This window comes from Halichoerus grypus, chromosome 2, assembly GCF_964656455.1.
Source record: "Halichoerus grypus chromosome 2, mHalGry1.hap1.1, whole genome shotgun sequence".
Classification (NCBI taxonomy): domain Eukaryota; kingdom Metazoa; phylum Chordata; class Mammalia; order Carnivora; family Phocidae; genus Halichoerus; species Halichoerus grypus.
In genome coordinates this window covers 125,856,810-125,882,764 of record NC_135713.1, presented here as the reverse complement: position 1 = coordinate 125,882,764, position 25,955 = coordinate 125,856,810, and the positions used below count along the sequence as shown (strand labels likewise).

General features: G+C 42.7%; 2 protein-coding genes across 3 annotated transcripts in view; one reads left to right on the top strand and one right to left on the bottom strand.

The window, feature by feature from the left end:
* The window catches only part of KIF3A (kinesin family member 3A), a 54,346-nt gene extending 41,254 nt beyond the window's left edge, over nucleotides 1–13,092 (bottom strand). The window contains exons 1-2 of one of the 2 annotated variants that reach the window (XM_036106411.2): nucleotides 12,908–13,092; nucleotides 9,713–9,986 (exon numbers count right to left, since the gene is read on the bottom strand). In XM_036106411.2, the coding sequence (XP_035962304.1) occupies nucleotides 9,713–9,986; nucleotides 12,908–12,913 (280 nt within the window). In that variant the 5' untranslated portion in view covers nucleotides 12,914–13,092. The remainder of the gene's footprint in view (nucleotides 1–9,712; nucleotides 9,987–12,907) is intronic. The other variant, XM_036106409.2, reaches the window with a different exon arrangement.
* A 5,189-nt stretch (nucleotides 13,093–18,281) lies between these two features.
* On the top strand, nucleotides 18,282–23,737 carry CCNI2 (cyclin I family member 2). Its single transcript, XM_036106422.2, is given in 6 exon segments — nucleotides 18,282–18,685; nucleotides 19,050–19,178; nucleotides 19,801–19,875; nucleotides 21,616–21,760; nucleotides 22,669–22,943; nucleotides 23,600–23,737. Coding segments are annotated over 6 exon segments (990 nt in total). The 5' UTR covers nucleotides 18,282–18,457.
* The last annotated feature ends 2,218 nt before the right edge of the window (nucleotides 23,738–25,955 follow it).

Genomic DNA, 25,955 nt, shown 5'->3' with positions numbered 1-25,955 from the left:
GCAGAGGTGAAATTATCTTTTATGATATTATAATAGTGGATACACATCATTATATTTTTGTCAAAACCCATAGGATGTACAACCCCAAAAGTGAACCCTAATGTAAACTATGGACTTTGGATGATACTGATATGTCAATGTATGTTCATCACTGTAACAAATGTACCACTGTGGTGAAAGATGTTGATAGTGGGGAACTTTGTATATGTTTGGACATAAGGGATATGTGGGAAATCTCTGTACTTTCCTTAATTTTGCTATAACCTAAAGCTGTTCTAAAAAAGCTTATTAATTAAAAAAAAAGTTTTAAATGGTGGAAGGATTATGTACTTGCCATTGCACATTTGAATAATGCCAAGTAAACACTCTATTTAATAGCATTCCTGATTTTTGTCCTTTTTAAACATATTGTTCTATGTCATCATCAACAATTTTCAGTCAGAATAGGTGGAAAATAGGTGAAAAGTTCCTTGACATCTACATACTACTCCGTACAACATTTATTTTTTAAAATACACAATTCTGTTATTTCAAAATTAAATGAGTGACACTTCTGCTTCCAACAAAGAGTAACAAGGACCAGATTTACCCTCTTGACTGAAACAAAAAGCAGACAAAATATATGAAGCAATAGTTTTCAAGACAATGAACCTCCGTCAATAAAGGGCTGTGACCCCCAAAGTTGGCAAACAGGTAAGTCAGGCCCTATGACTGCGCAGCTTCCTGCCTTGGGAGAGAATCAACCACAGAGCAGGAGGGGGAATCCAAGGAGTGATGAGCAGATTCTCTGAGTCAAGAAGGAGCCCAGAGTCCAGAGAGACCAACGCAGCTAGAATCTGTAGGACACAGTAGCGGAGAGGATAACACCGTGCAGAAAGCTGCAGATTCCAGAGGTCTGCAGGTCTTCCTCAAGTATTCAGCTGAGTACTAAGCATCTCAAGAGTATGAGGAAACTATCTAAATGGGGGTGGGGGGTGGGAATCATTTGGAAGGAAGAGTCCTCAATGCTCACAAAGGCCAGAAACAGTATCTGTTTACACCAGCCAGACTGGAAAACCTCATGAAGCACAGGAAATTAGGTACAGTAAACAAAAGGGTCTTGCCTCTGAATTAGGGGAATAACCTTAGACTGATCACTACTCCAGTCCTAACTAAAGATCTTAAAAAGATCTGAAAGAGCCAGAGAAAGACAAATAACATATGATTTCATTCATATGTGGAATTTAAGAAACAAAACCGATGAACATAGGGGAAGGGAAGGAAAAATAAAATAAGATGAAATTTGAGAGGGAGGCAAACCATAAGAGACGCTAAACTCTAGGAAACAAACTGAGGGTTGCTGGAGGGGAGATGGGGGGATGGGGTAATTGGGTGATGGGCATTAAGGAGGGCACTTCAAGTAATGAGCACTGATGAATCACTAAATTCTACCTCTGCAACTAATAAAAAAAAAAAGATCTGAAAGAATCAAACCATTTTCAGATAACTGCAACTGAGAACAAAGCTCATGAATACTTATAGGAATTAAAAAAATCCAAGAGCCAAGGTAAAATTCAGTGTCTGGCATCCAACCAAAATTTGCCAAGCTTGCAAAAAAGCAAAAAGATACAACTCATAATAAAGAAATCCATCAATCAGTCAAAACCAATTCAGGACTGACACAAATGTTAGAATTAGCACACAAAGACATTAAAACAGTTATAAAAACCATATTCTACATGTTAAAAAGTTAACTGGAAACTTTGGACGGAAGTTTGGAAGAACTTGGATGGAAGATACAACAAACACCCAAATCAAACTTCTAGGGATGAAAACTACAATGTGTGAAATGAAAAATATGATAGATAAGATAAAGGTAGATTAGACACTGCAGAATAAAAGATCAGTTAACCTTAACACATACCAACAGAAATAATAAAAAATGTAATACAGAGAAAAAATAGAAAAAAGAAAAACAGCATCAATGAGCTGTGGGACAATTTCAAGCAGCTTAATATACATGTCACTGCAGTCCCCCAAGGAGAGAATGGGGACAGGAAAAATATTTGAAGGAATATGGCTGAAAATTTTCCAAATTTGATGAAAACTACAAACTCACAGATACAAAAAGCTTAATGAACTGTAAGCACAGAAACAACGAAAAATAAACCATGGCACATCATAATCAAAATGCTCAAAACCAGTGATATAGAAGAAAATCTTAAAAGCAACCAGAGCAAGACATGTTATATAAAGAAGAACCAAAATAAGGAAAGCAGAATTCCAGTAGGACAAAAGGCAAACAAAATGACAGTAGAGGAATATCCTTCAAGTATTAAAAGAAAAAACTATCAACCTAGAATCCTACATCTCATGAAAATTTCTTTCAAAAACAAAGGCAAGGGGCACCTGGGTGGCTCAGTCGTTAAGTGTCTGCCATCCGCTCAGGTCATGATCCCAGAGTCCTGGGATGGAGTCCCACATTGGGCTCCCTGCTCCACGGGAAGCCTGCTTCTCCCTCTCCCACTTCCCCTGCTTGTGTTCCCTCTCTCACTGTGTCTCTCTGTGTCAAATAAATCTTTAAAAAAAAAAAAAAACAAATAAACAACAACAACAAAAAAAAGGCAAAAAAATACTTTTTAGACTACAAAATCTGAAAGAATTAATCATCAGTAGATTTGCACTCTAAGAAACATTTGAGGAAGTTATCCAATGCAGAAACAGTGATACTAGATGGGAAATATGGATCTACATGAAGGAATAGAGAGTCCCAAAAATGGTGAGTACATAAGTAAGAAAATAAAATAAATAGTTTTTTCCTATTATTTAAATCTCTTTAAAAGACAACTGATGGTTTAAACAAAAATAACAACAATATGGTTTGGAGTTTATAACATGTAGAAGTAAATGTACGACAACACCACCACAAAACTTGGGAGGAGACAACTAGAAGTATAGTTTAAAAATTTTTTTTTACTATACAAAAAGTAGCGTAATATCACCTGATGATAAAGTGTGATATATTAAAGATTTATACTATAAACCTTAAAGCAACCACTAAAATAAAACAAACATGTATTGCTATAAGCCAATAGAGAGACAGAATGGAATAACAGAAATAATACAAAGGAAGGCATAAAAAGGAAAAGAGGACAAAGAGAAAACCAACAGCAAGACATAAATGGTTTTGATAACCCAATTAAGAAGCAGAGACAGCAAGATTGGGTTTAAAAAACAACAACAACAAAAAACACTACCAACTATACAATGCCGTGCAGATGAGAGCTAATAACAGATCTGGGGCTACTATTCTTTGAGAGGCCTGCTTTCAAGTTTGGCTTTTGACTAGCATCTGGTAATTTGGATTCAGGGAGGGTTCTCGCCAATCCCTAACAAGTAGAGTAGCTCATTATGCCTAAACTGTATAAACAAGGTAGTTTATACTAAACACCTGCTTTCCCTCTTCTACGGGTGGGGGATCTTGGCAAGTGCGAGGCTGAGGGTGCCTACATGAGCAGGCTCCGACAAAAACCTGGGACACTGTGTCTCTTACAGAGCTTCTCTGACAGACAAGATTTCACAAGTATTGTCACATTAAATGGTAGAAGAATTAAGCACATCCTGTGTGCCCACTAGGAGAGGACTCTTGGAAGTTTGTTACCTGTTTCCTCCACACTTCATTCTGTGCACCTTTTCCCCTTGCTGTTTTTTGTTTTCTTTTTTCGGTATCTTTTTTGCTCTAATAAACCAAAGCTGTAAGTACAATTATATCCTGAGACCCTTGACTTCTCCTACCAAGCTCTGAATTTGGGGTAATCTTAATGACCTCCAGTATAGGAGGTTCTAGAAATGCACTTTCAATATAAAAACACAAATATGTTAAAAGTACAAAAGAGGAATGAAGATATACCATGTTAATACTAAAACAAAAGAAAGTTAAAATGTCTATATTAATATCAAAGGAGGTTTCAGAGTAAAGAACATTACTACGGATAGAGTAATTTCATAATGAAAATGAGGTTAATGTATGAAGGGGACTTGAAACTCCGAGGCATTTATGCACCTACTCACAGGGTTTCAAAATACATCAAGTAAAAAGTGTAGAACTGAAAGGAAGAGGCAAATACAAAAATATTGTAAGAGAATTCAATACCCGTGTCAGTAATCGATAGACCAAGTAGAAAATAATTAAGTAGAAAATTTGAATGATACTATCAAGCAAATTGATGTAAAACATTTATAGACAGAATGCTCTATCCAACAACAGCAAAATACATATTCTTTCCAAGAATGTACAAACATTTAATAATAAACTTATTCTGGGTCATATAACAAGTCTCTAATTTCAAAAGATTCAAGTTTTACACAGTATGTTCTCTGACTAAAACGGGATTAAACTAGACATCAGTAACAGAAAGATTTCTGGAAAATCTCAAATTATCTAGAAACTAACACATTTCTAAATAACCCAAGGATCAAAGAAGAAATCAAGAGGGAAGGGAGAAAGTACCTTGCACTGCATGAAAATGAAAATACAGTATGTCAAAATCTGTACAATGCCACTAAAGCAGTACTTAAGGGGTAATTCATAGAATTAAATCTCCATATTCGAAAGTTAGGAAGGTCTCAAAACAATGACCTCAGCTTCCACCATAAGCAGAAAAAGAGGAAGTAGGAGAACCTACTCCTACTTTATTAGTCCTCTGCCAGACTAATCACAAGAAAAAGAGATGACACAAATACCATATACCAATATCAGAGAAAGATTACATCACCACATTCTAACACAAGAAAAATGGAGGATATAAACAACTTTTTGCCAATATTAAAAAACTTAGATGAAAGAGACAAATTGGATGAGAGTAAACTTCCAGAGCTCACTAAAAGAAAAACAAGTAACTCAAAAAACCCTATATTATTAAAGACATTGAATCTTTAAAAAACCTTCTCACAAAAAAATACTCCAGGCCCAGTTGGCTTCACTGGTAAATTCTACCAAACACTTAGGGAACATATAATACTAATTCTGGACAAATTTTTCCATATGATTAAAAAGGAGGGAATACTAAAAAAAAAAAAAAAAAAAAAAAAAAAAAGGAGGGAATACTTTCCAACTCATTCTATGAAATTAGCATTATCCTGATACCAAAACCAGACAAAGACATTACAAGAAAAGTACTATATCTCTCCTGAACATAGACAAAAAAGTTTAAACAAAATTTTAGCATATCAAATCTAACAACATACAAACGGATAATATACCATAACCAAGTAGTATGACTGGTTTCACATTTACAATCAATGTAACTGAAAATATTAACTAAAAAAAAAGGATGATTTCGGGTGCCTGGGTGGCTCAGTTGGTTGAGCGACTGCCTTCGGCTCAGGTCATGATCCTGGAGTCCTGGGATCGAGTCCCGCATCGGGCTCCCTGCTCAGCAGGGAGCCTGCTTCTCCCTCTGACCCTCCTCCCTCTCATGCTATCATTCTCTCTCTCAATAAATAAATAAAAATTATTTAAAAAAAAAAAGATGATTTCAATAGGTGCAGAAAAAAATGCATTTGACAAGATCCAAAATCCATTCCTACGGGGGAGGGGGGGAACAAACCAAGATCACAGGGGAACTTAATCAGATAAAAATCTATAGATAACATCATACTTCCTGGTAAAACAGTGAATACTTTCTCCCTAAGATCTGGAACAAAACAAAAATGTCCATTCTCACCACTCGTATTCAACACTATACTGCAGGTTCTAGCCAGTGCAATTCAGGTAACAAAAAGATGGGAAAGAAAGAAATTGTACTATCTTTATTTGAAGGTAACACACTCTTGTATATAGGAAGTCCTAGGGGCGCCTGGGTGGCTCAGTCATTAGGCATCTGGCTTCGGCTCCAGTCATGGTCCCAGAGTCCTGAGATCAAGCCGCACATAGGGCTCCCTGCTCGGCGGGGGGCCTGCTTCTCCCCCTCTCCCACTCCCCCTGCTTGGTTCCCTCTCTCGCTGTCTCTCTGTCAAATAAATAAATAAAATCTTTTTAAAAAAAGAAAGAAAGAAAGAAAATCCTAGGGAACTTACCAATAAATAAATAAAAACCTACCAGAAATAATAAGCAAGTTTAACAAGGTTGCAGGGTACAAGGTCAATATACAAAAATCAATTGCAAAACACAATGAGATATCACTTCATAGCCACTATGATGCCTGTAACCAAAAAGACAAACAACAAGTTTTGGCAAAGATGTGAAGAAATTGGAAACCTCATACACTGCTAGTGGGAATGTAAAAATGATGCAGCTGCTATGGAAAACAAAAAACAATATGGCAGTTAACCTTTTGACCCAGCAATTCCACTCCTAGATATTTACCTAAGCAAAGGGAAAACATATATTTACACAAAAACACATACAAGAATATTCACAGCAACATTATTCATAATAGCCAAAAAATGGCAACAACACAAATGTTCACCAACGGATGAATGGATAAATAAAATATAGCATATCCATTCGATGGAGTATTAATTGACCATTAAAAGATGCGGTCCTGGAGCGCCTGGGTGGCTCAGTCGGTTAAGCGTCTGCCTTCGGCTGGGGTCATGATCCCGGGGTCCTGGGATGGAGCCCCACATCAGGCTCCCTGCTGAGCAGGGCCTCTGCTTCTCCCTCTCCCTCTGCTCCTCCCCCCTGCTTGTGCTCTCTCTCTCTCAAATAAAATCTTAAAAAAAAAAAAAATGCAGTCCTGATACATACTATAATGTAAAAGAACACTGAAAACATTATACCAAGTAAAAAAAGCCATACATAAAAGACTGTATAGCATATGATTCTATTAAATGAAATGTCCAGAACAGGCAAACTCACATACATAGAAAGTAAATACATAGTTGCCAGGGTAGGAGGGAGCAAAACTGGGAGTAACTGCTAATAGATACATAGTTTCTTTGGGGGGTGATGGAGATGTTTTGGAAACAAATAACAGTGACAGTTACACAACACTATGAAGGTACTAAAACCCCTGACTTGTATATTGTAAAATGGTTAAAGTAGTGAATTCTATGTTATTTGAATTTTATGTTGATAAAAAAAAAACTACTAAAATAATCAACTGCATTTCTATGTATCAAAAATATACAATTCTAAGAATGAAATTATAATAACAATTGTATTCACAAAAGCATAAAAAATACCTAGGAATACACTGTATGTTAACTAGAATTTAAATTTAAAAAAGGAAGAGGTAGGGCACCTGGGTGGCTCAGTTGGTTAAGCATCTGCCTTCGGCTCAGGTCATGATCCCAGGGTCCTGGGATCAAGCCCTCCATCAGGCTCCCTGCTCAGCAGGGGAGTCTGCTTCTCCCTCTCCTTCTGCCCCTCCCCCTGCTTGTGTGCGCATGCGTGCTCTCTCCCTCTCTCTCTAACAAATAAATAAAAATCTTTAAAGAAAAAGGAGGGTGCCTGGGTGGCTCAGTTAGTTAAGCATCTGACTTTGGCTCAGGTCATGATCCCAGGGTCCTGGGATCGAGTCCCACATCCCTGCAGAGCAGGGAGCCTGCTTCTCCCTCTGCCTCTCTCTCTCTGTCTCTCTCATGAATGAGTAAATAAAATCTTAAAAAAAAAAAAAAAAAAAAAACAGGTAAAAAAAAAACTTAGGAATAAATTTATCAAAATAAGTACAAGACCTGTACATTAAAAACTACAACAAGGGCGCCTGGGTGGCTCAGTTGGTTAAGCAACTGCCTTCGGCTCAGGTCATGATCCTGGAGTCCCGGGATCGAGTCCCGCATCGGGCTCCCTCTCGGCAGGGAGTCTGCTTCTCCCTCTGACCCTCCTCCCTCTCATGCTCTCTGTCTCTCATTCTCTCTCTCTCAAATAAATAAATAAAATCTTAAAAAAAAAAAAAAAAAAAACTACAACAAAATGCTGATGAGAGAAATTAAACAAGATATAAATAAGAGAGATACCATGTTCTGGATTAGAAGACTCAATATTGTCAGAATAACAATTCAACACAATCCCTACCAAAATCCCAGTAGATTTTTTGTTTTTGTTTTTTTTGTGGAAATTGACAAAGTAATTCTAAAATTTATGTGAAAATGCAAAGGATCCAGAAAAGCCAAAACAATTCTGAAAAAGAATAATAAAGCTAGAGAACATACACTACCTAATTCCAACACATAAACCTACAGTAATAAAAACAGGATAGACATGGAACAGAATAGGGAATCCAGAAATAAACCCACGCAACTGTAGTCTGTTGATTTTTGACAAGAGCACCAAGTTAATTCAATAGGGAAAGGATAGTCTTAACAAATGGTGCTGCAACAACTGGATATCCATAGGTCAGAAGGGGAAAAACAAAAAAAGGCAAAGAACTTACACCCTTAATAAAAATTAACTCAAAATGAATCACAGACCTACATGTAAGACATACAATGTTTACAACTTCTGGATAAAAACATAAGAGAAAATCTTTTTGGTCTTGGGTTCTGCAAATATTTCCTGCCTATGTCAATGAAAGCATGATGATAAAAGAAAAAAAAATGATAAACTGGACTTAAAACTCAAAATCTTTTCTCTTCAAGAGACACCATTTAAAAAATGAAAATACAAGCCACATACTAGGAGAAAATATTTCCAAATCACTTATCTGATCAAAAGATTTGAATCCAGAATGTATAAAAAGCATGACTCAATAATAACATAGGCAATGAAACTGAAAAGAGGGTAAAATATTTTTTTTTTAAGACTTTATTTATTTGATAGAGAGAGAAACAGTGAGAGAGGGAACACAAGCAGGGGGAGTGGGAGAGGGAGAAGCAGGCTTCCCACTGAGCAGGAAGCTCGATGCAAGGCTCAATCCCAGGACCCTGGAATCATGACCTGAGCCAAAGGCAGACGCTTAATGACTGAGCCACCCAGGCGCCCCAGAGGATAAAATATTTTAAAAGATATACAAAGGGCTAATACGGACGTGATTAAATGCTCAACATTGTTATAGGAATGTAAGTTAAAACAATGAGATACTATTACAGATCCTCTAGAACGGCTGTAATTAAAAAGACCGACAATCTAAATGTTGGTGAGAATGTGAAGAAACTAAAAGAACCCTCATAACACACTGGTGGGGAAAAAAATTAATAGTCACCACTTTGGAAAATAGTTTGGCAATTTCTTCAAAAGATAAATATACAGTAACCATATGACCCACCAATTCTACTTCTAGGTATCTACCCAAGAGAAACTTCAAAACTTATCTGCACAAAGAACTTTCTATAAAAGAATGTTCATAGCAGGACTATATATAATTGCCCCAAAATTGGAACAATCCAGATTTTCATTGAAGATCGTAAAAGGTGGTATATCCATACAATGCAATACAATTCAGCATTAAAAAGGAACAAAGTACTGATACATACAATAACACGGTTGACCCTCAACAACATTATACAACTGAAAGAAAACAGGTTAGAAAGATGAGATAGGGTATGATTTGATTTATATGAAATTTCGAGCAAAGACAGAACTATAGATAAAAGCAGGTCAATGGATGCCTGGAGGTGGGACTGCAAAGGGACATATAGGAACTTTGAGGGGTCATAAAACTGGATTGTGGTGATGGTTTCACAACTGTATGTATTTACTACAACTCATCAAAGTGTACAATTACAATGGATGAATTTATAGGGTATTAATACCTTGATAAAGTTAAGAAAAAGTGAACAATATACTCACCATTGTAGCCTTCAAGAACAGAATCAATAATAGGTCTTGCAGTTAAGTTATAAACATCAAGTTGTTTACTCTCTGGTCCGAAAACAGTATCAAAAGTAAATGTCTTTGGAGGTTCGTTGGAAGAATCAGTCTTATGTACAGTAATAGTTCCCCTCATCTCATCCACGCTGACAGCCTGTTTATAGCACATTGATTTCTCTCTCTCGTTGAGGGGCCGGCACCTAACAACCACCTTCACATTATCACAGCTTTCAGGCTTCTCTGATTTATTGATCTGGTGGAGAAAATATTCACAAATAATGGAAAGAACATTTACTTTTATCTTCAGCAAATTAAATTTCAAATGTGAAAAAGGCTACTGTGCCATCCCAGTGCCTTGCACATATTAAGCACTCCACAAATATTTGTTAAATGCAGTTAAAGATCTTACAGCTATATAGAAAAAGCTTATTAAATGATACGAAAAGGCAAATAGTTTCTTTTACAATGCAAATGAGGAGAAAGAAAGCCTAATTTACATTTATAGTAAATAAATGCTGTTCAAGCAGAAAATGAATCAGTATATTATGGACTGTCTTTCTCCACAAAAGTCCCTGACTTCCTCTGAGTTTCCTGCCTGAAGGAAAACACATGTGAACATGGTTAACAACTTTAATCAAGAATATGGTAGTACGTCCTGTGTTCCCCTGAGACTTTGAGTTTTATTTTCTACAATGCATCAGTAAAATGTTTCTTACCATGTAACATAAGTAGTCTATCTTCTCTATAGAAGACAACATGAAATGAAACACAGCAAATAAAGTCCAATGGCAGAGAGAAATGTTTTAGTATCCCTCTAACCTTATGAACATCTATATATGGAGTTTCAATTTTTGAAATTTTATGATTAACCATCTATGTTAAAATATAACCCTAAGCAAAGACACTCACATGTGGAATCTAAAAAACAGAGGAACAAACAAAACAAAAGTCACAGGGAACAGACTGGTGGTTGCCAGAGGGCAGTGGGGTACAGAGGTGGACAAAATGGGTGAAAGAGATCAAAGGTACAAATCTCCAGTTATAGAATAAGTAAGTCATGTATAAATAATATACAGTATGGTGACTATAGTCAACAGTACACCGCCGCATATTTGGAAGTTGCTAAAAGAATATATCTTGAAATTGTTCATCATAAGAAAAAAAATTTTATAACTCTTAATGGTGATAGATGGTCACTAGACTCACTGTAGGGATTATTTCACATGGTACACAAATATCAAATCATGTTGTACAAGTGAAATTATTGTGTTATATGTCAATTATACTTCAATTAAAAAAATACAATCCTGTTACTGAAGTGAAGTTCAATAGTTTAGTTGAACAGTATCAATATGACACACTTCTCCCCATCTCTGCTTTCACCACCTAAGTCTAGGTCACCATGATCCCACCCTAAACTGGACACCGGCATCTAGTTAGGTTCTCCTACAGTCTGTTCTCTACAGAGCAGTCAGCTTCAACACAAATTTAATCATGTTGCTCCCTTACTTAAAACTCCTCAATGGTTTCCCACAGATCTCAGGATAAAAATCACAATCCTTAAGGTGGTCTGTAAGACCTGGCTCTGGCCCATGTCTACTTGTCCAGCCTTATTTCACAAGCTACCCTGCTTGGCTTTCTTAGCCACAGCCACATTAGCTTTTTTTAAGCCTTTTCTTGTCACCATGCCCTTTCTCACCACAGGCCTTTCCCTGTGCTGTTCCTCTGGCCTAGAACATTCCTCACTCTCCCCTTCACTTATTCTCAGATCTCAGCAAAACAGCCAGTTCACTTGGGAAGACTTCCCTAACTAGGTCAAATTCTGGTAAAGGCCCTGAGAGCACCCTTCTCCCTCGATCATCTACCACCAGTTTCAATTCTACTTTTGTTCGCTCCTTACTTGATTCATGTCTGTCCTATCTGTCTACACCAAAGGTTGCCAACTGGTTGTCAGGGGCGGAATTCAGCCCACATATATCTTTTGTTTGGCTCATAGCACTTAACAATATTTTTGAATTAGTTGTTAAAATTTTTAAAAAATGGAGAAATTTCATAAAAATAACAATTTCTATATTCTCTTGAAAAAAAAAAAAAGATGATCTGACATCTGTAGGCCAGCATTCCTCCTACATGGGAACACTTCACAATTGACCAGAATCTACTTTCTATTACATGCCACCCATTCGCTTCATGAATGATAAGCATCTTGTCTCTATCAACATGACTTTCACCTCTGGCCATGAAGGCAAGCTTCTGTCTTCCCAAGTTCAAGAACCTGGCTGGTTTTGCTCAGTATTTTGCCTCCAGTGCCTAACATGTGGTTGATGCCCGATATCTGCTGAATGAACTAGTAACTTGAAAGCAACGACACGGAACAAATATTGAGCATTTAATGCTAAATGTCAAGCACTGTCCTTCAATTCCGCTGTGCATTACCTTATTTCATCCTGATAAAATCCCATGAGAAACAGTTTAATTATGTGGGAACTAAGAACCCAGAAAGATTAAATAATTGTCCCAGGTCTCGCAACCAGGAGAAAACCGACCAAAGCCCAAGTGTTCTCCATGACCCTATATTGGACTTAGGACGCCCCCTATTAAGTGTACAGTAACACTCTGTGAAATCCTACAAGACAAACATACCACCCCCCACCCCCCCTCACACACAAAGACACCTACGGGTTACATTCTGCACTGTAAGCTAAAGCACCACGAAAGAAATGACAGCTCGAGTCAAGGGCTGGAGTAAAAGCAAGCAGCTCTCGTCTCGCTACCATCCAAGGGTCGGCTCCGCGGCGTACAGACCCCACCAGGTGCGGAGCATCCAAAGCCTACCCCCCGCGGCCGCTCCCAGACGCCCTACTCAGCTAGCAGGGCTGGGAGCGAGAGCGCATCCTCTGGCGCTGTGCCTTTATGTCAAGCAGCGCAGGCCCTGCGGGATGCAGCACCGGCGAAGGCGGCAGGGCCTGTCCGGGGCCCCTCCCAGGACCGGCTGGAACCTCGCGGGCCACGGAGCCCACCCGCCAGGCTCCCCAACCGCCCCGGCCCGCAGAGCCGGACCCTGCCCCGCCCCACCCCGGCCGCCTGCCTGATCCGCGCCTCCATGGCAACGGCCGCGCCCCCGAGCCAGGCCGCTGGGATGAGGAACCCCAGCCACTGAGCGACTCTCCTCACCGGCATCGTGGCTCCCTCCTGTGCCCGGCGGAGGTCCCCGCCCTGGGCGCAGTCCAACGGCGCCGGGTTCGCGGGAGAGGTTTGCCAGAGACTACCGAAACACCGCCTTGGCGCTCTCGAGACTGCGGCTCCTCGGGCGAGAGCAGGCAGTGCGCAAGCGCACTCCGAGCTGCCCCGCCCCGTCCCCGGGCCTCAGGCTCCCTCGGCCTCCTGAATTACGCCTGCGCCGAGGCTTTCGGAGTCGTCGCCTAGGACGCCAGACTGAGGCCGCGCCTGCGCAATGCTGCCGGTCGGCTGCGCTAGAAATCTGGCCCGCATTGGGGCGGGGATACCTGGCTGCCACCGGTCGGGAGAGGGAGGTATTCCTAGGTCGCACCGCTAGTCTTCTGGCTCTTGGAGTACTCCAAATATTGAAAACAACCATAGCAAATAAATAAATAAATACACAAATAAATACAAGCAACTGTACACCGTGTCCATCTCATTAATGCGCTTGATTGCTGACTTGTTTATAAAACCCGTATCTTTATTACAGATGAAGTCAGGAGGAGCTTTGTCTGTATTCTCACAAGTATTTCCAGAGCCTAGAATAGGACTTAGAATAGGACCTAGCACAGGACAGGTTTTCAGTAATTATTTGTGAAAGAACCAATGATCTATCCTCTTTCCTGTCCGAACCTCTGCTCTGAACACCAACTACTGCGCTTGGATGTGCAATAGACATTTCAAGATTATCATGTCCAAAACTGAAAGGTTGATTCCCGCCCCCGCCCACACACACTATATTACTCACTATATTACTGCCCATCCACCCCGCCCCACCTCCAAACGTTAAAAAAAAAAAAAGTGCCTTCTCATACTTCCCTCAGCATAATAAATCTAAACTGAATTCTGACAATTGCTTAGGTCACAGTACAGTCTCTTTCCCTCATACCCAATGTCCAATCTTTCAGTAGAGCTTGTTTCTATCTTTAAAGTAGAACCAGAATCTGACCACTTCTCACTATCACCACCACCTCACATGTGTATTACCACAATAGCTCAAAACCGATTTCCTTGAGTGCATCCTTGTCCCCTTTTAGTAAGTTTTCAACACAGGAGCCAGAGTGATGGTGTTAAAACATGAATCAGATAGTGTCTTTTCTGTATTCAAAACCTGCCAATGATTACCTATCTCACAGACTAAAAGTCACAGGCCCTCTCCCCATTTCCTACAATATTCCCTCTTGCTCATTATTCTGCACCAGCTCCACTTGGCCTCCTTGATTCAACAGACATTCTGGGCATGGTTCCATCTTAGAAGGCAAGGGCTTTTGCACTTGCAGTAGGAGCTAATAAAAACAACTATAAAGCATTTGACTTAGTGTCAGTGTACTGTTCTAAGTGCTTTACTTTCTTTTTTTTTTTTTTTAAAGATTTTATTTATTTATTTGACAGAGAGAGACACAGCGAGAGAGGGAACACAAGCAGGGGGAGTGGGAGAGGGAGAAGCAGGCTTCCCGCTGAGCAGGGAGCCCGATGCGGGGCTCGATCCCAGGACCCTGAGATCATGACCTGAGCCGAAGGCAGACGCTTAACGGCTGAGCCACCCAGGCGCCCCTTTACTTTCTTTTTTATTATTAATTTAATCCATATAATAGCCTTCTGAAATAGGTACTATTAGTCATTTTACTCGAAAATAGGAACAACTATTTTACAGATAAGAAACCCAGGCTCAGAGCCATTACATAACTTGTCCAAGGTCAGATATTTGGGCAGTGACAAAGCCCAGATCCAAACCCAGGCCCTGGAAAGCTCTCCCCCTAGATATACACCTGACTCCCTCACTCCTTTCAGAATGTCTTTGTTCACACATCACCTTCCCAATGAGCCCTACCATGATCTCTCTACTTAAAATTTCAACTTTTAGCCCCAGTCTTATCTCTTCTCCATATTTTGTATTTCTCCATAGTACTTATCACCATCTGATATACTGTATATATGATATATATATATATATTATGTATATACATATACCCTGTCTTATTGAGATATAATCACACATACAATTCACCGATTTAAATGTAAACTTAAATGGTTTTTATTATATACACAGACCACAACCACAATCAAAACATTTTCATCACCCCAAAAAGAAATTCTATAATCATAGCAGTCACTCCCATTCACCCCCCAGCCCCTCCTCTTCAACATCCCAGCCCTAGGCAAACACTCATCAACTTTCTGTCTCTCTTGCCTATTTGAGACATTTCATATAAATTGAATTATGCAATATGTGGCCTTTTTTGAGTGATTTCTATCACTTAGAGTAATGTTTTCAAGCTTCAACCCTATTGTAGCATATACCAGTAATTCTTTACTTTTAATGGCTGAGTAATATTCCATTGTGTGGATATGCCACATTTTTATACATTTGTCAGTTGACAGACATTTGGGTTGTTTCTACTTCTTGGCCATTATGAGTATTGCTGCTGTGTAAGTTTTTGTGTGAACACGTTTCATTTCTCTTGGGTCTAATATGCCTACAAGTGGAATTGCCGGGTCATTCAGTCACTCTAATGTTTAACATTTTGAGGAACTGCTGAGCTGTTCTCTACAGTGGCCACACCACCAGCAATTTTATATTCTCATCAGCAATATATGAGGCTCACAATTCCTCCACATCCTCCCCAACTCCTGTTTTCTTGTCTTTTGACTACAGCCCTCCTACTGGTGTAAAATAGCATCTCATGATGGTTTGGATTTACACTTCCTTGATAACTAATGATGCACCTTTCTCCATGTGCTTATTGACCATTTGAACGTCTTCTTTGGAGAAATGTCCATTCAAATCTTTGCCCATTTTATTTGTCTTTTCATTATTAAGTTGCAAGAATTCTTTCTAAATCCTAAATACAAGTCTCTTTTCAGAAATACAACATGCATAAATTTTTCTCCCATTCTGTGGGTTGTCTTTTTAATTTCTGGAGCGTGCTCTTTGAAGCTCAAAAGTTTTTAATTTAGATCAAACCCAATTTATGTATTTTTCTTTTTGTTGTTGTTGTTTCTTTCATTGTACTTTTGGTACATATCTAACAAACCATTTCCTAACCCAAGGTCATGAAGACTTATTTTGTCAGAATTTTATAGTTTTAGCTTTTACATTTAGATCTATGATATATTTTGAATTATTTTTGTATGTGATATAAGGATCCAGCCTCATTTTTCTGTTTATGAATATCCTGCTGTCCCATCATCATTTGCTGAAAAGCCTATTCTTTCCTCCACTGAACTACTGTGGCACCCTTGTCAAAAATCAATTGATCATGAATGTGACTGTTGAATCCTAGACTCTCCATTCAATTCCATTGGTCTAAATGACTAACCTAATGCCAGTACTATACTATCTTGATTGCTATAGGTTTGTGGTAAGTTTTGAAGTCATATAGTTTGAGGCCTCCATCTTTGTTCTGCTTTTTCAAGATTGTTGTGGCTATTCTGATACCCTTGCATTTCCACTGAAGTTTTGGAAGGACCTTGTAAATTTCCACCAAAGGGCAGCTGGAAACTTAATAGATTATGTTGAATCTACAGATCAATTTGGGAAGTATAGCCATGTTAACAATATAAGTCTTTTAATCTATGAACATGGAATGTCTTTCCATTTACTTAGGTCTTCTTTAATTTCTTTCAGTGATGTTTTGTAGTTTTCAATGTATAAATGCTGCACTTTTTTTGTTATATTCTTAAATATTTTATTTTTTATACTACTGAAATGGAGTTATTTTCTTAATTTTATTTTCAGATTGTTCATTGGTGTTGTATAAAAATAAAATTGATTTTTTTCTAGTACATTGACCTTGTGCTCTGAACCTCCATGAACTTGTTTATTACTTCTAAGACTTTTTTAGTGGATTCTGCAGGTTCCTGGTCATACAAGATATTTATTTCTCCAGCACTTTTGAAAGATAATTTTATTAGATACAGAATTCCATGTTGATAGTTTTTTTCTCTCAACACTTTAAATATTTCAGTCCACTTTCTTCTTGCTTGCATGATCTCTGAAGAGAAATGCAATGTAATTCTTTGCTCTTTTATAAAGAAAGTTTCTTTCTCCCACTCTGGCTTCTTTCAAAATTTTTTCTGTAGTTCGAATACAACATGCCTAGGTATCATTTTGGGGCACTTACCCTGCTCGGTGTTCTCTGGGCTTCCTGGTTCTGTGGTTTGGTGTCTGATATTACCTGGGGAAATTCTCAGTCATTACCACTTGAAATATTTCTTCTATTCCTTTTCCTCTTTCTTCTCCTTCTGACAATCCCATATATTTTAATGTAAATTTAATGTAAAGTACATTTTTAATGAAGTATATCTTAAATAAAGAAAAGTGCAATAATCATAAATGCACAGCTTGGTCAGTTTTCACAAAGTGATCCCATGTGTGTAATCAGCATCTAAATCAAGAAACAGAACATTACCATCCCCCTAGAAGGTCCTTGCGATCCTTCCCAGTTACCATCCACTGCCCCCTAACGGTAACCACTATCTTAACTCTTAACGTTATAGATTTTTTCTTGTTCTTACACTTTATAATAATGGAATCATCCAGTATGACGTCTTTTGTACCTGTCCCTCTACATTCAGTATTATGTTTGTGAGATTCTTTCTTGTTGGGTATAGCATTCGTCCATTCTTTTTCAGTGTGGTGTAGTATTCGATTGTGTGAACATACAACAATTTGTTTATCTCATTCAATTGCTGATGACATTTGGGGCTATTACAAATACCGCTGACCTGAACATTATGTAGGTGTCTTTTTGGTGCACATATATGAATTTCTGTTGAGCATATACTTAGAAGTGAAATCGCTGGGATTCTACTCATGCTTATTATCTATCTTTCCTGGCTAGAATGTAAATTCCATGTCTATTTTATTCACTGTCATGTCCTAACACATTGTAGGCCTTCCACTGAATGACTGCTGATCGGGAAAAAAATGTACGCATGAAGGAACTACTTTGTGAGGAAGATATTGTCGCTTTTTAAGGGACGAAGTAACCGAGGCTGAGAGCTCAAGTCACCTACAGGAGATCACACAGAGTCAGAATCCCATCTCAAGCTTGTCCGACTGAGGGGCGCTCTTGACGCTTCTTTACCCGGTGCTGTGTGCCCCCAAAAACGTACTGTGAGGTAAGACGCAGGGTCGGCGGCCGGGTGTCCTTCTCCCGGGCCGGCGTGGTCACCAGCTGCCCCGTCCCGAGTTCGGGACTCCGGTCCCGGGGCGCGGGCTCCGGGCGGGGAAGAAGCTCACAGTGGGCGGCGGGGGCGGGGGGGGAGCGCGGGGAGAGGGGATCCCCCGCCCCCCTGCGCGCTCTCCGGGCTCCGCGTCCCGGGAGCCAGGGCCGAAGCCCGGCGGGCTGGGCGCGCCAGGGGCAGCTGCGGGCCGGGGCTGGGCCGGATCCCGAGAGCCTGCTCCGCCCGGCTCCCGCGTGGCCCCGGCTGCAAGTCCCGGGCGCCGGGTTATAAAAGGCCGGCTATGGCGGGTCTCACACCTGGGACGCGGCGCTCGCCATGGCTTCGGGAGGGCGGCTCCCCGCGCCGGCCGGGAGAGGACCCCGAGCTGCGGCCCCCGCCCTCCGCGCCGCTCCGGGTCCGCGCACTCCGCGGACCCCCGTCGGGCCCGCGCCCTGGCCGGTGCCCTGGGACAGGGGAGGCCCTCTGAACGAGCGCCGGCTGGTCGCCCACCTGCAACTGGCGCTGGGTCGCGAGGCGCGCCCGTGGCGGGGCGGCCAACCCCAGGTAGCGGGCCCCGGGCGGGGGCCTCCCGGGAGCACGTTCACCCCCTTCCCCGCGCGCGCCCCGCGGCCGGGTTCCACCTGCGCCCGCGCCCAGGTGAGCCGCCCCCGGGGTGCCGGGACCTGCCCCAGGTGCGCGCGGGGCACGAGGCTCGAGGCGGGAATCGCGGGCCGCTCTCGCCGAGGAGGAGGGCCTTCTCAGTCCCTGAGCCGCTGGGCAACAGAGAAGCACGTAGGCCCACCGCAACGGAAGGTGCGGGGACTCCTCACAGCCCCTCCGGTCACCTTCGGCAGTCCTGCGCCACGGGAGGACCGAGACTGGCCACCCACGACCTTCCCGGCCCTCCCCTACCCGCTCTTTCTGGCAGGTCGAGATCTGCCACGAGGTCCGGGACCTCGTGTTGTGGCTCCTGGAGCTTAAGAACATTTTTGACTTCTCCCAGACCACTTTTAACCTGGCTCTCACTACCTTCGGCCGCCTCCTGGTTTCATTAAAGGTAGGGAGGCCTGTGAGGATGGTAATGGGGTGGGAGAGGAAACCGACCTCTGCTATCCCAGATGCTCAGAGGCTCGTAAACTAAGGGACTTGCTCGAAATGGTAGAACTGTAATGGGAATCTCTTTACATCGCGCTCGCCTGCCTGTCTGGCTCAGTGTGGTGTGGCCTTCCGAGAGGACTTGGTGGGGAGAGGACTTACCGTGAGATAAGGTGTGCTTGTCTGGACGGGCCCAGTGCAGCCTGAGGCCAGGATGGGACTGTACGTTCCCTGAGATGGTGCTGCATTTCCCATCATTCATTCCCCTAACAAAGGACTATTGACTAGTCTCTTGTGGTTCTGAAATCAGGAGCATATTCACTGGTCAAATCTAAAAATGGCTAAAAATGGGGGAGCGCGGGGAGAGGGGATCCCTCGCTATTAATTGTTATATTAATTTCATTTATATAATTAATTCATATTAATTAATATAACACATTATAGATCCCTAACTTGTGGAGGAATACAATCAGTCTCTTTTTGAAAAAAGGAAAAAATGTAATTTCCTAAAGAAACCCACCAGTGCTTTACCATTTGTTTCTGGCATTCATGTTCTGCTCAAATGTGTTTGTTGCATACTGCAGATAAGAGAGAGAATACTCCAATGTGCCATGATTACTTCCTTGAGACTCGCTGCCAAAGTTAACGAAGAAGAGGAGGTAGGCGTCCGTGGCAGTCGGCTCTGGGCTGCTTTTGAGGTAGAGGAGTGTAACACGGGAGCACTCAGACTTCCTGAAAAGGCTGTGTCCTTAGGAATGTTGGGCATGTTGGAAAATTCATTAACTTCCCAGGATCTCTGCAGTCCCTTCTCTAGCCTTATTGCACCCCAGACACCCACAAATGGGCACTTAGAACAGCTGAATCCTCCTGGTCCAGCAGACCCAGAGGCCTGACCTCCTAGCAGATGGATCTTACCTCCTCGGTTGATGTTCGATGCCGCCTCCCACTGGACAGAAGCCTCTGCTGTTGAGCTAGGAGAAAGGCCTCCCAAACCAGGTGGCCTAACGTCCACCCCTAGAAACTACATCTGAGAAATCTGTTTGAGATTTAAGGACTTGTCTGTGTCAATGAAGCTGGCCCTCAGGGACTCCGGGACCCTTCTCTGAGAGGGGCAGGAGGGCCATGTGCTGGGGGTAGAGGAGACGCCCCCTCACAAGTGCTTCAGGCTTGCTTGGACTTTGCAGTTTCACTGTGGTTTCTGTTCAGAAGATTCTCTCTGAATACCCTTCCCAGAACCCCCCTCCTTCCCTCTCTACAACCTGTCCCCCTTTGGGGATAGTGAAGTCTCTGTCATTTCCACAGGGTCCCCCTTGGCTGAGCTCAGAGTCTGAGGGGTCAGAAAAAAATCGCTTGTGTGTCCAGTTCCAAACCTTCCATAAAAATGCTTTTAACCAGAGCGCCTGGATGGCTCAGTCGTTGGGCGTCTGCCTTCGGCTCAGGTCGTGATCCCAGGGTCCTGGGATCGAGCCCCGCATTGGGCTCCCTGCTCGGCGGGGAGCCTGTTTCTCCCTCTCCACTCCCCCTGCTTGTGTTCCCTCTCTCGCTGTGTCTCTCTCTGTCAAATAAATAAAATCTTAAAAAAAAAAAAAAAAGCTTTTAATCCCTGTTCTTTAGAATATAATCTGTGCTCCCCCAAAGTTGCTTCTGTCCAACTAAAAATCAAATGACCCTTAAAAGAAGCATTTGTGGGAGCTATGGTAATACTTTGTTTACCTAAAAAAGGAGATAGTCTTTGAAGCACCTGTACTTGAACGTGTACCCATAGACAAGCCTTACTAGTCCTTCTGGGAAAAAAATCATCATTTTTCCAGAGATGAACTGCCTTAAATCAAGGTTGAAGGAAATGTGGTTGCAGCCATGGTGTTGCCAAAACCATGGGAGGATTTGTGAATGAGCCTGTCTCGTGTAGACCAGGAAGCTCAAAGGCATACTTTTTCTCTCTGGGACAAGTAATCACGGTAGGGATCAGGAACAGGAATGATAGGAACGAAAACCATGGGTGAGTTCATACAGCTGAATAGGGCAGATGGCACAGCCCCACCCTCAAAATCACCTTTGGTATGAGCTGGCATGTATTTGGGGATCAAGACCTGTTTGCAGTAGATCACTATATTATACACCTGAAATTAATATAACACTGTATGTTAACTCCACTGGAATGAAAATAAAAACCTGCTTGCAGAGGGTGAGCATGTGACACTCACTACATGTTATCCTAACTACCTGGGGACTTGACATGCTGCCACGATCTGACTTGGTTTTTCTTTCTGAAGCATTTTCTGTGGCAGGTCACCAGAAGACAACTCTACTAGGGTCATGGATTCCCAGTTCCCATGGATAAGAAAACAAGTTACCATAACATGATACAGGGCTTTGGCCTCTTTATTTTCTTTTTACAGTTAATTCCACGCGTAAAAGACTTCTTAAAGCACTATGGCTCTGGCTATACCCCAAATGAGCTGCTGAGGATGGAGCTGGCTATTTTGGACAGACTGCACTGGGACCTCTATATTGCGACGCCGCTGGACTTCTTGACCATAGTAAGTACGAGGGGTTGGCAGAGTCTACCCTAGACTCATTTGTACCTTTGGAACAGCTGTTCACAACGTAGGACGGCCAAGCACAGGCGGGCACACGCCCTTGAGCATGCACCACAGGGAGGTGACCCACAAGGCTCACGACATACGTAAGAGTGAAAATGTATCTTAAATCCAACACAGTTCCACCAGACTCCCACTTCTAAAAGACATTAAATTAACTTTATAAAGATTTTTAGACGGCACTATTGTGGTGAGTTTCTCTTTTAAATACACACTGCAAAAATATTTAGCTTTCCATTCTATGAATACTGTACATAAAAAGCTGTCTGCTTTTGCTACACTTTACACACATTCACTTAGCTGTCTTTATTCACCTACACACAATCCTTATTGAGGCTTTAGACCATATTGATCTGGCACTTAAAAAATGTCGTATTAGTTGGTATTTTTTTTAGTTTGGGAATGATGGTCATCCTTAAAGATATGATTCTGTTAGTAAGGCAAAATTATGCAATGTGGAAATGTCATGGGGTTTTGGTCTATTGTGAAGCATGAAGATTAAATCACTAAGGGCTGTTTCATTATGGAAACTGGCCACTGTTGCCAAGTTGCAGTTTCTTCTCATGTCAAACAGATACGAGTAACTTTTCTGCTACCTTAATCTTGAATAGTATGCTTCTGTTTTTCAGCATGGAAACATTGTAATCTAGGTACTTTAAGCTCATAATGACCATGTCAGGAAGCAGATTGTCTTTTCTCTCCAAGGTTGAAGCTCAGCTTGGCCACAGAATGAGTATTAAGCCTCAAGTCCCTTGGGGGGCCATGGATGGGAATGAAAAGGGTGGGGCAACTTTTGATGTTCCCTGATGGAAATTGAAATTGTTTGCACTTTTGGTCATTTATCTATGAAAGGTAGGGGGGGTTTGTGTTCTAACATTAAAAACCACGGTCTCTAGTTCCACGCCCTGGTGGTCGTGGGCTGGCCCCACGTGGTGGAGCTGCTGCCTCAGAGGAATCCTTCCCTCCACGTCGCGTCCCTGACCAGGCAGCTGCAGCACTGTATGGCGGGCCACCAGCTGCTGCAGTTCAAGGGCTCCACACTGGCCTTGGTCATCATCACCTTAGAGTTGGAGAGGCTCATGCCCGACTGGTGTACTCCTATATCTGATCTGCTAAAGAAAGCACAGGTAGACATCAACTTTGCCCCAGACCAGGCTCTCCACTTTGCCCCTTTAGCTGACGCACTCTGCCCCCAAAATGGTACGCATCACCCTTCTTGACCCTTGTGGGCTCCAGAAGATGCTCTGGCCACAGTGACTCTGTGAAGAGTCTCCCCTAAGGGCTAGGCTTTGTACACTTGGCATGCCCTCTGGATGAGTATGGGATACATGTTTCCTTTACTGGACCAATTGGTGGGTTTCTCTGACAGTAAGAAGAGCTTTATCTCAGTGGCTGCCCTTGTAGTCAAGAGGATGGGGTGAGGTCAGGGGGACATGCACAGCTCAGGAGGAGGCAACCCTGAGCTTAATATGGGAGAGGTTAAATTTCAGACCCCTCACGCTTTATAGGACTATATGGTACCAGGTACTGGGGTACCATGAGGCAGGTATGGAAGGGTCGGAATCCCTGAGGATGGACAGGGTAGGATGGAATGCATAGTTAGACTAACAACAGCTTTGCTGAGGTTGGAGATGGATGTCCCTGAGATGGTGGGGTTAATGCTCTGAAGTCGAGTGGTTAGACCTTCCTGAAATTGCTCTATGCTAACATTTTAGCACTCAAACTTTGACTTAGGATGTAAAATGGTTCTGCTTCAAGGATGACCACTCTATTTTAATTACAGGTCAGTACTGAGCAGTTGAGCCACTGCAAGGGACTGGTAAAGCAGCATCTGAGAAGTTTGTAGTCCTCCTGCTCAGACAACTTTCTGTCCCACCTCCCGGCCTCTGTGCCCCTACCCCTAGTATCCTTTAGAGCATAATGGCAACCCCTTCTTGCTGGGACTCCTCTGAATTCTAGGCTTTATTGATCCTGTAACAAGGACGGAAAAAGGCACTGGAAAGCAACCGAGAAAAAGTTCCTGGGTCGTTGGAAGGCAATAAAGAGGAAAAAAGGCAGGTCAGGGTCACTGGTGGGAAGGATAGTCTGAAAAATCAAGAGCCTGCTTTCCTCTCTCCCATGGGTCTGAGACCAGGGTGAAGGAATGAACAGTCATACTGTAGCTTGGTTTTCCTTCTGCAGCAAGGGCTGGTACGGGTCCCTCAGGGAGCTGGAGTCAAGCCAGCGGAGGGTCTTGCTCAGGTCCGAAGGGCCGGGCTGGTTCTGACTGACCAGTTCTCGCTGCTCCACTGGCCAGAGCTGGCCAGGTTCTTCCAACTTCCCAGGCTCATACCAAGCACAAACCTAGCACTTCAAGTCCCAGTAACCCTGCCCATCATTGCAAAAATGGGACCATCTCTCCAGGTGCATTTCCCCTGACTTGGTCCTGACTTAGGTCTTCTCTTACAAAAACTGGATCATAAAGTATGCTTTGTTTAATGTACAGCAAGCTGATCAAGCTTAAAACATGTTTTTTCCTTTGTTACTCTTAATCAAAGTAGTCTATTAGCTTAGAGGAATTTTGTGCTAAAGAATGATCTTAGCAGCCGACCCCCAGTGGGGGAAACACAGCTCTGAGAGCTTTGGGTTGAAATGAGCAGGTTCTGGGGCTGAGCCTGCTCCAGCCACGGTGCTGCTAGGAGGTGCTTACCAGCATGGCTGTGAGGGAGAAGCCCGCTCTCTGACAGCGCGACGCCGCAGAGCCATTCCCCAGGCAGCCAGTCGGCCAGTTGTGCTGCGGATAGGAATGCCTGCAGCACTGTTCACCGGTGCTTGGGGAAGTCTTGCCGCCGTGAGCAGCTTTTGTAAGTGCGCTAAGCCTCGGGGGCGGCTAGTGGGTGCAGAGCAGTCAGAGACCAGCTAAACTGTACCAGGGTCTGTACAGATCTCTACCTCCTCTCCACACAAATCTGCTCGTTGGAGCTTTTGTAAAAATAAACTTGAATTCCTTTCAACCTTGTCAGAATCTTATTTTCACTGTATCAGATACCATGGATGTAGACTTGATAGTCCAGTATTCTTGGAATATCCTGTCCTGGGTCCCAGCAACGACTGTCTCCGATCCAGCACAGAGGGAGAGGCTGAGGGGCAGCACGCTGCTCAGGACAACTCCCACTGGGGGCCACGACTGCCTTCTGCCTCCTTCCTTGCACTTGGAGTGGGCGCCACAGTGGGCGAAATATGGGCTCACAGCGAGGGCCCACCCAGCGCAGGCTGTCTCTGACTTTGGAGAACTGCAAAGTCTCTTAATCAGGTAGCTCTGGGTGTAAACTGGGTCCTCAGAGCTAATCTCTCAATCAGAGCAAATGAGTAAAAGGAGAAGGCAGACCTGTGAGCCCTGTACTGGGATAAGGTACAGCCCTGTTCCACCTTTCAGTAAACCATATTCCTCTTCTTCGGGAAAGCAAACTTGTGCATTGCCAAAGTACCACTTGTGAGTTTAAGAAAAGTTGTTATGCTGTTCAAGTGTGCCTTGGGATTCCAGGTCCCATCCTACTCTCCTTTTTTTCTTCAGGAACTCCTTTCCCACCTCAGATCAGAGATCGGGGATCACTGTGGTGGGAGAAATATGGACACAATCTGTCTTGCTCTTGTCCCCATCCCCAGAAGGGCAGGGGCTGGTGAAGGACTGTGGCTGCAGAAAATGGAGATGTGTGGAGACTCGGGCAGATGGGCTGAGAGCAGGATAGGTGAGCAGCATGGGCCTTTTTACTTCTTATCCAAATACTACTTCCCCCAAATGGGTGAGCTGAGTTGTACAGTGCTGTTCCCTCCACCAATGAGGCCCTTCTCTCCCCTGGTCTCCTGGAGAGTCTCTGTCCTTCAGAGCTCGAGGAAGACTTTGCTTCCCTGGTACCTGCCTCCCTGCAGGCAGAGCTGAGCGGTACCTTCGTGAGAGAAGTCTGCAACACAAGTCTCCCTGCTGGGCTGTCAGCTCCCTGATCTTAGTCTCCCTCTCCTCATTTTGGTCTTCCCAGAGATTAGTCTAGTACCCAACAGAGAAAGCGCCTCAACAAGTGGATCCACGAGCTTGTCATCGCTTCCCTCAACTGCCCGTCTGCCCTTCTTCCACCAAATATTCACCCAACAGGGCATCCCAT